The sequence below is a fragment of the Halteromyces radiatus genome (assembly GCF_025201355.1).
Source record: "Halteromyces radiatus strain CBS 162.75 chromosome Unknown BX664scaffold_4, whole genome shotgun sequence".
Classification (NCBI taxonomy): Eukaryota; Fungi; Mucoromycota; class Mucoromycetes; order Mucorales; family Cunninghamellaceae; genus Halteromyces; species Halteromyces radiatus.
In genome coordinates, this window is record NW_026251690.1 from 711,430 (window position 1) to 723,188 (window position 11,759).

Below are 11,759 nucleotides of genomic sequence, written 5' to 3' on the forward strand. Positions count from 1 at the left end.
AGTATACTATGAGAGTATCATATATTATCCATTGAAAAAAAAAGTATACTATGGGAGTAACATATATTTATCCAAACTTTTATTTATGTAACGTACATTCATCATAGTTAATGTTTAAAAAAAGACGTTTTTATTTATTTATTTATTGACATCTCTTCTTTCCATCATCATCTTCGTTCTGCAGTGATACGTTCTCTGATAGCCACAATGTTTTGCTTGATCCAATGATCCTTGTCCCGAAGTTCTTGTTCTTCTCGTCGTAATCTTGCAATGTCATCCCGTAGCTGTTGTTGCTCTCTTTCCATCAATAACGTTTCTCTTTTACTTATAGATTGATCATCATCCATCATTCTATTGATTGGATGACGATAATAATTTGTTGACATGGAATCAGTCATGATAAATAGTTTTTTTTTGGATATAAAAAAAAAAAAAAAAAAAAAAAAAAAGAAAAGAAATAGATTTCTATGTACGGAGGTTTTTTTTTTTTTTGAAGAAAAATGATATGTAAATGATCACCCTGATTTTCATGTATATACTTTATTATATTATCAACTCCCCCCCTTTCACCATCATCTCCCTCTTCTTCTTTAGTAAAGGAGGAAAAAGAAAAAAAAAAAAAAAGGGGTCATTCTTCAATTCTGTCAAAAGAAGAAGACGGATTTCAATGTCCGGACGTATGGGTGGAAGAAAAAAAAGCCCTATTGATCTTCTTTTTTTTTTTTTTCCTTCCTTTTTTTTTATTGTAACTTTTGTGATCATGGCTGCTGTTGCTGCTCAAATCTCCAAGAAGAGAAAGGTAGATAGATAAAAAAAAAAAAGATAATTATTACGTTTTAAATAGATGGATGGATGGATGGATGGATGGATTGATATCTTTTTTTTTTCTATAGTTCGTCGCTGATGGTGTGTTCTACGCCGAATTGAATGAATACCTTACTCGTGAACTTGCCGAAGATGGTTACGCTGGTGTCGAAGTTCGAGTTACTCCTGCTCGTACTGAGTATGTTGTTATTTTTTTTTTTTTTTGTGTGTTGTCTAGGATTTATATCATTCAACTACGGAACGACGACGAACGACGAATGCTCATTTTTTATTTTTTTTTTTGTTGAATAGAATCATCATTCGTGCCACTCATACTCAAAATGTTCTTGGTGAAAAGGGTCGCCGTATCCGAGAATTGACAACACTTGTGCAAAAGCGATTCAAGTTTAGCGAAAATGCGGTTGAATTGTATGCCGAACGAGTTCAAAACCGAGGTTTGTGTGCCATTGCACAATGTGAATCTGTCAAGTTCAAGTTACTCAATGGTTTGGCTGTGCGTCGTGCCTGTTACGGTGTTGTGCGCTTTGTGATGGAATCTGGTGCTAAGGGTTGTGAAGTGGTTGTGTCTGGTAAGCTCCGTGCTGCTCGTGCCAAGGCTATGAAGTTCAGTGATGGTTTCATGATCCACTCTGGTCAACCTACCCGTGATTTCATCACCACTGCTGTTCGTCACGTTCTTTTGCGTCAAGGTGTTCTCGGTATCAAGGTCAAGATCATGTTGGACAATGACCCCACTGGTCGTCAAGGCCCCAAGCAAACCTTGCCTGACATTGTCACCATCTTGGAACCCAAGGAAGAATCTACCATTGAAGTCCCCACTGCCCAAGAATTCGGTGTTCCTGCTCCTGTTGAACCTGTGGCTACTCAATAAAGCAAACTCTTTTTTTTTTTTTATCAACTTGTATTCAATCAAAATTCTCATATCTTCTTGTTAATAAAAAAAAAATTATATTCTTCTACTCGATGTTATAAATGGTTTGGAGTTTATTAATGGATGGGATAAATTATGATATCTATACTATACAAAATAGTGTGTGTGTGTGTGGAGGGAATCATGCAAAGAACTAGTGCTACAATAAAAAGAAGGTTTCAATGGGTGGGTAGAGACACAACGATTTCTTGATCAATACAGCTTGTACGACGACTGAGCCAAGGATAGATGACTTTCTTCATGACACTTCCTACAGCTACACCTACAGTAGCCCACCGTAATCCCCATAAAGGTAATTCGGTGATAAATTGACTGGATGTTTGTAAATGTTGATAATGATTAGCAGGTGATTCTGATACAACAAACACTAACAAGGTAAAATGAATCCAAAATAAGATGATGATTGCACAACAATAAGTCACCAAAAGTCGTTTTGCAATATTCCCTCCTTGTCGAGATAACATCATGCCTAATCCCATAGCACTATTAAAACCATTATTGTTTAATTGTTCTATATCATCACCCATAAAGACAATATCAAACATATCACTAAGGATATGACAGGTATACCATATATTTGCTATACTTCCAAGTAAAAAGAACCCAAGATGAATATGATCCAATTGACATAGCATAAACCGCCATAGTCGATCGTCCGAAAATGGAAAAGTAAGGAAGTAAAGCGTACGACTAGCCAAAAGTGAATGAGATACATACGAAGAATAAGAAAACAAACTGCCCAATGTAGACGTGATGGAAGGATGATTGGTGCTGCTGGTTGCCGCACAAATGGGGAATGGTGAGAAATTGACATAATGTGATGAAGGTGTAGTGTTGGATAACATTGATAAAAAGGCGGTACGAATGCTGGAATAAAGTAATTGACGAAAGGTTCCATCCATCCAGGCCTGACTGTATCCACCTTCAGGTCCATTAGTAACAAGTGCTGAGAAATGAATAATCATTTTCATAATAGATCCTAAAAAAAAAAAAAAAAAATTAAGAGTGTGAGAAGAATATCATCTTTCTAGACCAACTTTTTTTTTTTTTACCCATGGGTATCAGACATAAGATGAGAATAAATAAGGTTCCAATGGCACGAGCAACTATTCAATAAAAAAAAAAAGAAGAAAAAATCAATCATCATTGAATCTAGTTGACTTATATGCAAAAGAGTTACCTTTATAATCCAAAAGAGCACGAAGAGGATTGCGTTGTTTGATAATGAGTTTTTGTTGACAAAGAGTACATCTATAAAGATCCTTTTCCCTTCCACATTCCAATAAAGCCAATCGCCAGGATTTCATACAACTGGGATGAACGTATTTTCTATATAAAAAAAAAAAGGTTAGTGATGATGACAATAGAACCCTTTTCTTTTTTTTTACATGGAGCCAGAACATTTGCAGGGGGATATCAGAGCAGATAAGTCATCCTTCGCTAGACATATTTTACAAACTGTAGGAGGAGAATTGAATGTAGGTTTTGATATTTCTAATGGTTTCATAACTTTCAATGTATATATAAAAAGAGAGAGAAAGAAAAAAAGAAAAGAAAAAAAAAAGGCGTGAGAGTTGAGAGTGTGAAACAGAAAGGAGAACTTATTACAGGTAGATGATTCCATCTCCGCTAATTCATCGTTTGTCAACATGCATGATAATACACTTTCTTTTTTTTTTTGTTTTTTTTTGCATGGATCATCTACAATCTTCTTATTGCCGGATGATTGGATCTTTTGTACTACTTGATATCCTTATTATTGTCATTAAAAGAAATTCAAAAAAAAAAAAATGAGGTGATGAAGATGAATGCTGTCAAAAACCCCGAACCCATGAATTTTTTTTTTTTTTTTTTGCTTTCTTTTATTGCTGTGATTGGTACCTGAATAATATCGATGGTATGAAATTGTATCTATTTTGTGACCTTATCATTCTTTCTTTATTATTACATTATTAGAAGATCATGTATGAAGAAAAAAAAAAAGAACGTGGCAAAATCAAAGGGGAAAAAGATGCTTTTTTTTTTCTTGGTTGATCATCTTAATCTATTCATACCGAATAAATCACAGTTTCATATGAGAAATCTACTTATGTTATGCAAATAAACTTCCTTTAGCATTCAATCCGAATTGGAGCCGTTTTAACTTTCCAAGCCTGAATTTTCTTGTTTACCCCTGGAATAATCAAAAGGGATAAAAAAAAATGATAATAAGAAGCCCATTTTGTTAAATAGTTCATCTTTATATATCTTCCTTTTCTGGAAACTGTGCTATTGTAGGCGTGTTGTCTCTCATATTAGTCAGGATGTTGGTATCATCACTTTAACGTTACCAGTCATATCAGTTGCATTAATATCATCATCAGTTTTTTTTTTTTTTTTTTTTTTTTTTTTTTTATTTTATTCAAATAAATAACATCTAAATATAACTATGTACATATGACAAACTAATCTACGATGATTGATCAGCGAATAAACTGAATAATAAAAACTTGAAGATCATCATCGGCGTCTGTTGAGAGAAGTAGAGACTGATGACCACCATGAAGATCGTTTGTTGTAATTGTAGCTGGTTGGACGGGGATAAAGATCATCTTCACCTCGACTAAGTGAGTTTGTCGTTCGATCATATTCACTACTTGTACTTGTAGGAGGTCCATCTACATAATATCGATTGGACCAATCCCTAGTATCCGCATAAAAAGTCGCCTCTCTTTCCTGTGCAGCTGTCGATGCCATGATACCCAAAGGATGTTGCTGAGAATGTTGTTGTCGTTGTTGTAAGAGAATACCTTTCCTTTGTCGTCGTTTCCAAAAGAAGATCGCAAACACAATCAATGCTATACCTGCTACACCTCCAATCACTGAGCCAATAATCGTAGGAATATGATTGTTGTTGTCATTATTTCCACCTGTATTGTCTTGACCTAGGGCTGAGATGGGAATCACCGTTCTAAAAAAAAAAAAAAAAAAAAAAAAATTGGTTACGCAAAGAATAACAACAACCAAGATTTAGACCTCCGTGCATCTACGCCAAAATAGATCAAATAGAAGAAGATCACTTACGTCGTAGGAATCACTGTAGCAACTGTCGTTGTTCTTCCATTGACAACAATCACTGTTTGAGTAGGAATCGTTGTCCAAATGGTTGTGCTTGTGGATACTGTCAAGGATGGAATCACAGAAGTGGTAATAGCTATTGAGGAAGTAACATACGTGGAGTCTGAAATGGGCGGAGGTGGTGATGATATGGAAGTAGGAGAAGTTGTAGGTGGTGTGGTAGGTGGTGTGGTAGGAGGAGAGGTAGGTGGAGAAGTAGGTGGAGAAGTAGGTGGAGAAGTAGGTGGTGAAGTAGGTGGTGAAGTAGGTGGTGAAGTAGGTGGGGAAGTAGGTGGAGAAGTAGGTGGGGAAGTAGGTGGAGAAGTAGGTGGAGAAGTAATTGGTGAAGTGGGTTGAGAAGAAATAGGTGAAGTGGGTTGAGAAGAAATAGGTTGAGAGGACATAGAAGACGAAGAAATAGAAGGTGAAGAAGAAATGGGTTCGGAAGAAGTAGGTGGATTTGATGGCGAAGAGGATATAGGAGAAGACATGGAGTCTGATGTGACTGATGTAGGCAATGATGAGGAAATAAAAGAAGAAGTAATTTGTTGTTGTGTTGTTGTCAGTTGACCTGAGATTGTGGCTGACATGAATGTTGAAGTGTCAGAGGACAAAGGATTGCCAGTTCCTGTTTGAATAATAGATCTATATATATATATGTAAGATCAAAAAATGAAGAACTCCGGTAAGCTTCAGAATGGAAAGATGATTTTTTAAAATCTTACGAGATAGAAGGTTCGATGTTATCGGTTGAATAATTTTGGGTAGAAGCCATCGTTTGAGATGGTGGTACTGACGAGGCTGAGATGGAATGGCTTGAAGGTACTTTTGCAGCAGATGACGAGGTTGGTGATACCAAGGTTGAGGAAGTACGTGACGATAGTAAAGATGCGGAAGGCCGATCCGAAGTAATGTAAGTAGCTTTTTCAGTTGATGTGTGATGATCAGCAGTAATGGATGAGGTGATACTATGCCTTTCTTGCGTTGATGTTTGTTCTCTATTTTCTGATGAAGACATAAGCTACTAGAGAGAAAGAAAGAAAAGAAAGAAAGGTAAGTAAAAAGAATAAAAATAATTGAAACATATATAAAGGGTGAATACTTCAATCGCCGCATATACCTATGATGTCCAAAAATAACCATTGCTCTGTTTTTGTAATCCAATACACTATTTTTATTCCAATAGTTGAGATATCACTATTAAAAAAGATAAAAAAAAATAAAAATAAAGATAAAAATAAAAAAAAAACTAAAGAGTTTTTTGATCATGCGCATAGATTGTAAACTTACCCTTCTTTGGCAATTAGAAAATATCATTGTGAATGGTTTAATCAGGGACATCACAATCGCGTATCATATAACAGACTAAAACTAATAATATCGATTATTATAAAATACCTTTACCCATTCCTTCCATTTATATATATATATATATATAAAACTTACCATCCGATGAGGTTCAGATATCTAAAATTGTTAGATCAGAATAATTTAGTATATTCTTTGTTATTATCATTATTGCAACATACTTTTTCATATTATCGTTTCCTATCCATAAAAAGATTAGTTATATTTAACTTGATAAAAAGACTATATATATTCTGTTAACATGTTTCGATACGTCACCTAGTTGCCAATAATATTGTTGAATGTCGTCAATGTTGTGAGTGGCATTGAATGCATTTGTTCATTGTTACTGTCGACAAGTAAAAGCTATCCTAAACGCGTAAATATATAAATGAGTAACATAAAAAAAAAAAGGAATAAACTAGATTTTTATTTGAATAAACTGGATTCTTATTTCAATATTACCGAGACTATTGTGTGAATTCTTAGTTTATGAACAGTAAATGTCAAAAGAGAGAAGAGAAAATAAAAAAGTAAAAACTTCACCCAATACTACCCAATAGATACCGGTGTTTCAATCCAATTCACACCACCCTGATTTAGTAACTTTTTTTTTTTTTTTTTTTTTTTTTTTTTTACTATCATTGATACCAGGAGAAAGTAACATAAATCAGTAATTTTAAAGAATTTCCCTTAAAGCATACACTTATTGTTACTACTAATAAGATAATAAGAAGTTAGTTTTATTATATATGATCCTACAGCTATTACAATTATAAATAAATTCAATTTATATGTTCTTTAGAGTGCATTGATTTTGAATAATAAATGATTGTGATTTAATATCAAATCTTTAAATTTTGCTTTTTTGTTGGATGGTTGTAACGTTTGGTTTGCATTAAGAAAGGTTTGTTTAACAGTATAGACTCTAAATAGTGATACCTTATCATTAGAGATAAACAAATGTGAGTAGAATTCAGTGGTTTGATTCAAAGATAATGGGAATAGAGTAGAGTACAATCAAAGTAAAGTGTAACCTTCACACTGTTTAATATATATATATTTTTGCATGATAATAAAAGTTCAGCCATCAAAAAGCAAAAATAGTCACGAGACATTTCTTTTTTGGTTCATTGGCCTTCTCACGCATTTTTTTTAAGCCAGACTTTTTTTTTTTCCTTTTTGTTCTTTTCCTTTTTCTTTCTTTCTTTCTTTCTTTTTTTTTCTTCTTCTCTGTTTATATCCTACTTTTACCATGGGGTCTGATTCAGTTTATACCCCTCCTCATCAAGTCAAGGTGCTTGCTGCTACTTCTCAACTTAAGGGACTCATGACCATTATTCGTTCTCAATCCACTCCTCGTGCTGACTTTATTTTCTATGCTGATCGTATCATTCGACTCCTTGTGGAAGAAGGTAATTATGTTTATGAAACTAAAGATGGACTGATTCTAATTTTTTTTCCTATTCTATAAGGTTTGAATCATTTACCTGTGATTGATAAGGTCGTCGAAACTCCTACTGGTGTTGACTATCAAGGTTTGGCTTTCCAAGGTCGTATCTGTGGCGTTTCCATTATGCGTGCTGGTGAAGCCATGGAACAAGGTTTACGAGAATGCTGCAGGTTATAAAATATAATATTTTTTTTTCAGGATCAAACAAATCTTACTTATTTATATATATATATATTTATAGGAGTGTTCGTATTGGTAAAATCTTGATTCAACGTGATGAAGAAACTCACTTGCCCAAGGTAATAATAATAATAAACAAATCAATGATAATATACTAATCATTTTTTGATAAAACCATGTCTTCTTTTTATTTTGAATCTATTAGCTCTTTTATGCCAAGTTACCAAATGATATTTCTTCTCGTTACTGTTTGCTTTTGGATCCTATGCTTGGTAACCAAAAAAAAAAACTAAGAACTGTGAATAAATCGACTCACCTTTTGTATTTGATAGCTACTGGAGGATCTGCCATGAAAGCTGTGGAAGTATTATTAGATAATAATGTCCCTGAAGATCATATCATCTTTTTGAATTTGATTGCTTCTCCTGAAGGGATAGCAGCCTTTGTTGAAAAATTCCCCAAGGTCAAGATTGTCGTGGGTGAAATCGATTCTGGTTTGGATAGTAACAAGTATATTGTACCTGGTTGTGGTGATTTTGGCTGCCGTTATTTTGGTACTAATGATTAGATTGCCCACGTTCACATACATAACACATACGCACGCATATCCATTTCAATCCGTTAGAAACATCCATCCTTTGATATTCTAGTGTCTTCTTTATTTTTTTATGTTGTATCATCTGTGTTTTATCAATAAACAAACTCATCATCATTAGTGTCATTACTTTTTAGAACGAATTCATTTTTTTTTATAGTATGAAAAAGAGAGAGAGAGTGTCATAGTCATTTTATTGAATGGATAAAAAAATTAAAATGAAGAATAGGTAAAATGCAATCACTAAAAAACGCAGCAAAAAAAGACAATAAAAAGAAAAGTCCCTCAATTATATTCAAGAGGCATCACCGAATCCATTCCCCAAGGTAGTCCTCGACCTTGAATACCAATACGTTGCCAAGTTACAGCTGGAATCCCAATATCAGCAACAAATAATCCACCGGTCACTTTATCTGAAGTACATCCTTCTACTGGTGCGCCAAAACAAACAGTCCATTTAGGTACGATATAATGCATCACATGGAAAGGATGACCTATAGAATAAAGAAAAAAAAAATGGTTAGATATTCTTTTATTTTTTTTTTTCATCACTTTACCATCATTGCTATTGACTCCACTAGGGAAATCTAAACTTAAAACTGGAGCCTTATTACTATTACACCATTCAATCCCATTCCATATCAGAGTACGAATACTGTCATTCTTCCAATCATCAATATTGGTTGTTGTTCCCATCAAAGCATCAATGATCAAATCCACAGGAGCAGTCAAAGGATCAGGTAATTCTTAAGAAAAAATACAGATAAATAAATAATGATCCATCAATTCATTAGATTGCTTACCTTCTACAGAATTGACAAATGTGGCACCTGCAAATTCAGCACATCGTCGCTGTTCCTTCATTCGTTGATTTTTATCATGATTCATCAATAAAACAATCACAGAAATTCCACGGTTGGCCAAATGACGTGCAGTTGCAATACCATAATTTCCTACTGAATGATTGCCAGCCAATACTACCACTATAGGTGCATCGTTGTGATTTTGCTGTTGAACACGGCGTTGCCCACCTATATACAAAAAAAAAAAATCATTATAGTTAATATCGGTTCCATTTTTCTTTGCTTTTTGTATTTTTCATTTTCATACCAATGACTTTGAAAGTGATACTTGAAGTAGCATGAGCTGCATTTTCGATAATCATAGATTCCGTAAGTCCAGTCTCAGTTTCTATGAAAAAAAAAAATGAAAAAAAGAAAAATTAGAAAAACAATCTTCCATCTTTTATGTTTTCTTTCACATACTGGCAAGTTGAATGAGTTTTGATAATTGCTCTACAGGGAGAACAGGACAGGTAGTACCAGTAGCAACCGATTTGATAATAGGACCACCGTTCTGTTGATTGATATAAGAGTTGTCAGTGGGAGGAGTTTCGGTTTCTTCCATTGGCTTTTGAAGTTTTTCTATAGGTTGTTCTTGTTGCAAAATAAATGTATTTTGGTCACTTGATACTGCTGGTGACGATGAAGATGTTGATGAGGATGTTGCAGCTGCAGAATGTCGCATTGGTAACAGTTCATCTAGAAGAGGTACCATTGTTTTTGTTGGTGTTGATCCATTTTCTTTGGCATCTGCTTTCTGGTGTGATGACGTTGACGATGAAGTATCACTTTCAGTACGTATTCTGGGTCGATTTACAGGGTATGGGATTTTGAATATATTGGCGTCATTCGTGCTTCCAGGAGGAGATACATCCATTGATATAGGCTCATGCTGTTGACGACTTCCCGCTGATGGTGACATTGAACCATTCATTCCAGATACCAATCCTTGATTAGATCCACCAAACATATTCAATGATGAGAGTAATGATTGCGTTGCAGCTTGATTGACAGCGTCATCTGGCTTGTGTAACTATATGAAAATAATAATCAGTAAGCTCATTTTAAAAATGATCTGTCCTATTTCATGAAGAATATATACATACCTGAGGTGACTTTGTAGACTCAGATACTTGATATATGGGAGCCGCTACTACGGGTACTTGTTCGCTTTGTTGCTTGATTGTCAAATGTTGTTGTTGTTGACGCTTATCATATGAACGTACTTTCTTTTCTGATGTACTGACAAATTCATTGAAGTCATCAAAGACCTCTGTATTAACTAGTTTTCGGGTCGTCGTTGCATTACTGAATACAGGCAAAACATGTGGTTGAGGTCGCTTTTGAGATTGTTGCTGAACTTGTTGTTCTTGTAATCGCTGTTGTTGTTGCTGTTGTTGTTGCTGCTGTTGCTGTAGCTGTTGTTGTTGTTGTTGTTGTTGTTGTTGTTGCTGTTGCTGTCGTTGTTGCTGTTGTTGTTGCTGCTGCTGCTGCTGCTGTTGTTGTTGTTTTTTGGAGGATTGTTTGTTATGCGCATTTCGTGATTTCGGTGGAGATGATTTTACTGGTGCAGGAGAGGTGATAGGTCCGTTGATCTTTTCTTCAGAGTCACCCACAGGAGGAGGAGGCGAAGTTTGTTTTGATTTATTCCCACGCTTTGATTTTGTAGCAGTAGATCCAGATTTCGTTGTCCCTTTATTGGTCGGTTTCGTTGGTGATGTCGTAGGTATATCATGGTGATCGACAGTGACTTCCTTCTTGTTTTTATTCGTACGTGCAGATCCCGGACTACTTTGTTGCTGTTGTTGTTGTTTTTTAGAACTACAAAAGATAAAAAAAAAAAAATGAATAAAAAAAAAATAGATAATCATTATTGAACATAATATATATAAATTCTAGGTGAATTTACCGTTTTTCTTGTGATGGTTTCTTTTCCTGGTCAGTAGCAGTCATCTAGTGAAAATGAGAGTGTAAGTTTTTAAAACACAATCAAAATAATTTGTAATAGTTAGTTACTTACACTAATGATAGCAGGATCTACAAAAGATTTTTTTGATGGAACATTGGGTGAAGTAGACTGTTGTGTAGTTGATGGTTCCAAGTTTGCTTCGTTCTCTTGAGTTACTTGATAGTCATTGATAATGTGTCCGGGCACTTTCATAAAAGGGTATTCAGATTTTCTTCCACTAGTAAAGCAGCGTTCAGCTAAAAAAAGAAAAAAGAAAAAAAAAAAGAAAAGAAAAAAAGATGGAGAAAATGTGAATTGCGTTAACTTGAAAGTGTTTCTGATGGTAAAACGTACTTACCTTTTTCAAGAGAAATGCTGCCATCCTCGTCAACACTTGAGACAATACCATAAAAAATATCTCCATTCTTGAGATTGACTTTGACATGAAGACCTTGTATATTTGCCATTGTTTGCGAATAAGGGTTAAAAAAAAAAAGAAGATAGAAAAAAAAAAAACAAAAAGAAAAAAGAAAAAGCAGTGA

The 11,759-nt window shown here is 34.5% G+C and overlaps 6 protein-coding genes across 6 annotated transcripts; 2 read left to right on the forward strand and 4 right to left on the reverse strand.

The window, feature by feature from the left end:
* Positions 1-165: 165 nt before the first annotated feature.
* On the reverse strand, positions 166-398 carry BX664DRAFT_331749 (uncharacterized protein; the record flags this gene model as incomplete). Its single annotated transcript, XM_051545199.1, has 1 exon — positions 166-398. One exon carries the CDS (start codon positions 396-398, stop codon positions 168-170), a length of 231 nt encoding a protein of 76 aa, XP_051399774.1.
* Positions 399-715: 317 nt separating this feature from the next.
* On the forward strand, positions 716-1,783 carry BX664DRAFT_358548 (40S ribosomal protein S3). The gene is made up of 3 exons (XM_051548046.1): positions 716-799; positions 894-1,003; positions 1,117-1,783. The coding sequence occupies exons 1-3, from the start codon at positions 761-763 to the stop codon at positions 1,694-1,696; spliced, it is 729 nt and encodes a 242-aa protein (XP_051399775.1). The 5' UTR covers positions 716-760; the 3' UTR covers positions 1,697-1,783.
* BX664DRAFT_331755 (uncharacterized protein) lies at positions 1,780-3,315 on the reverse strand. The gene is made up of 4 exons (XM_051545200.1): positions 3,145-3,315; positions 2,937-3,085; positions 2,809-2,862; positions 1,780-2,735 (listed from the first exon to the last, which is right to left on the reverse strand). Exons 1-4 carry the CDS (start codon positions 3,261-3,263, stop codon positions 1,915-1,917), a joined length of 1,143 nt encoding a protein of 380 aa, XP_051399776.1. The 5' UTR covers positions 3,264-3,315; the 3' UTR covers positions 1,780-1,914.
* Positions 3,316-4,255: 940 nt separating this feature from the next.
* Positions 4,256-6,193, reverse strand: BX664DRAFT_314184 (uncharacterized protein; the record flags this gene model as incomplete). The annotated part of the gene is made up of 4 exons (XM_051542652.1): positions 4,256-4,706; positions 4,820-5,497; positions 5,578-5,873; positions 6,143-6,193. 4 exons carry the CDS (start codon positions 6,191-6,193, stop codon positions 4,256-4,258), a joined length of 1,476 nt encoding a protein of 491 aa, XP_051399777.1.
* Positions 6,194-7,415: 1,222 nt separating this feature from the next.
* On the forward strand, positions 7,416-8,556 carry BX664DRAFT_385512 (uracil phosphoribosyltransferase-domain-containing protein). Its single transcript, XM_051549256.1, has 5 exons — positions 7,416-7,614; positions 7,675-7,822; positions 7,894-7,951; positions 8,038-8,104; positions 8,165-8,556. Exons 1-5 carry the CDS (start codon positions 7,455-7,457, stop codon positions 8,398-8,400), a joined length of 669 nt encoding a protein of 222 aa, XP_051399778.1. The 5' UTR covers positions 7,416-7,454; the 3' UTR covers positions 8,401-8,556.
* Positions 8,557-8,596: 40 nt separating this feature from the next.
* Positions 8,597-11,733, reverse strand: BX664DRAFT_358552 (YjeF N-terminal domain-containing protein). The gene is made up of 8 exons (XM_051548047.1): positions 11,576-11,733; positions 11,290-11,474; positions 11,179-11,222; positions 10,376-11,090; positions 9,693-10,302; positions 9,538-9,618; positions 9,231-9,458; positions 8,597-9,173 (listed from the first exon to the last, which is right to left on the reverse strand). The coding sequence occupies exons 1-8, from the start codon at positions 11,682-11,684 to the stop codon at positions 8,713-8,715; spliced, it is 2,433 nt and encodes an 810-aa protein (XP_051399779.1). The 5' UTR covers positions 11,685-11,733; the 3' UTR covers positions 8,597-8,712.
* Positions 11,734-11,759: the final 26 nt, after the last annotated feature.

What these genes read in the sequence shown, in the direction of transcription:
- BX664DRAFT_331755 (XM_051545200.1), bottom strand. Translation starts at nt 3,263, where the DNA reads ATGAAACCATTAGAAATATCAAAACCTACATTCAATTCTCCTCCTACA. An exon ending in TGCAAATGTTCTGGCTCCAT is followed by an intron (nt 3,086 to 3,144) that starts GTAAAAAAAAAG and finishes TTTTTTATATAG; the next exon opens with AAAATACGTTCATCCCAGTT. An exon ending in CTTATGTCTGATACCCATGG is followed by an intron (nt 2,736 to 2,808) that starts GTAAAAAAAAAA and finishes TTTTTTTTTTAG; the next exon opens with GATCTATTATGAAAATGATT.
- BX664DRAFT_358552 (XM_051548047.1), bottom strand. Translation starts at nt 11,684, where the DNA reads ATGGCAAATATACAAGGTCTTCATGTCAAAGTCAATCTCAAGAATGGA. An exon ending in AAAACTCATTCAACTTGCCA is followed by an intron (nt 9,619 to 9,692) that starts GTATGTGAAAGA and finishes TTTTTTTCATAG; the next exon opens with AAACTGAGACTGGACTTACG. An exon ending in TATCACTTTCAAAGTCATTG is followed by an intron (nt 9,459 to 9,537) that starts GTATGAAAATGA and finishes TTTTGTATATAG; the next exon opens with GTGGGCAACGCCGTGTTCAA.
- BX664DRAFT_358548 (XM_051548046.1), top strand. Translation starts at nt 761, where the DNA reads ATGGCTGCTGTTGCTGCTCAAATCTCCAAGAAGAGAAAG. An exon ending in AAATCTCCAAGAAGAGAAAG is followed by an intron (nt 800 to 893) that starts GTAGATAGATAA and finishes TTTTTTCTATAG; the next exon opens with TTCGTCGCTGATGGTGTGTT. An exon ending in GTTACTCCTGCTCGTACTGA is followed by an intron (nt 1,004 to 1,116) that starts GTATGTTGTTAT and finishes TTTGTTGAATAG; the next exon opens with AATCATCATTCGTGCCACTC.
- BX664DRAFT_385512 (XM_051549256.1), top strand. Translation starts at nt 7,455, where the DNA reads ATGGGGTCTGATTCAGTTTATACCCCTCCTCATCAAGTCAAGGTGCTT. An exon ending in TCGACTCCTTGTGGAAGAAG is followed by an intron (nt 7,615 to 7,674) that starts GTAATTATGTTT and finishes CTATTCTATAAG; the next exon opens with GTTTGAATCATTTACCTGTG. An exon ending in GCTTTTGGATCCTATGCTTG is followed by an intron (nt 8,105 to 8,164) that starts GTAACCAAAAAA and finishes TGTATTTGATAG; the next exon opens with CTACTGGAGGATCTGCCATG.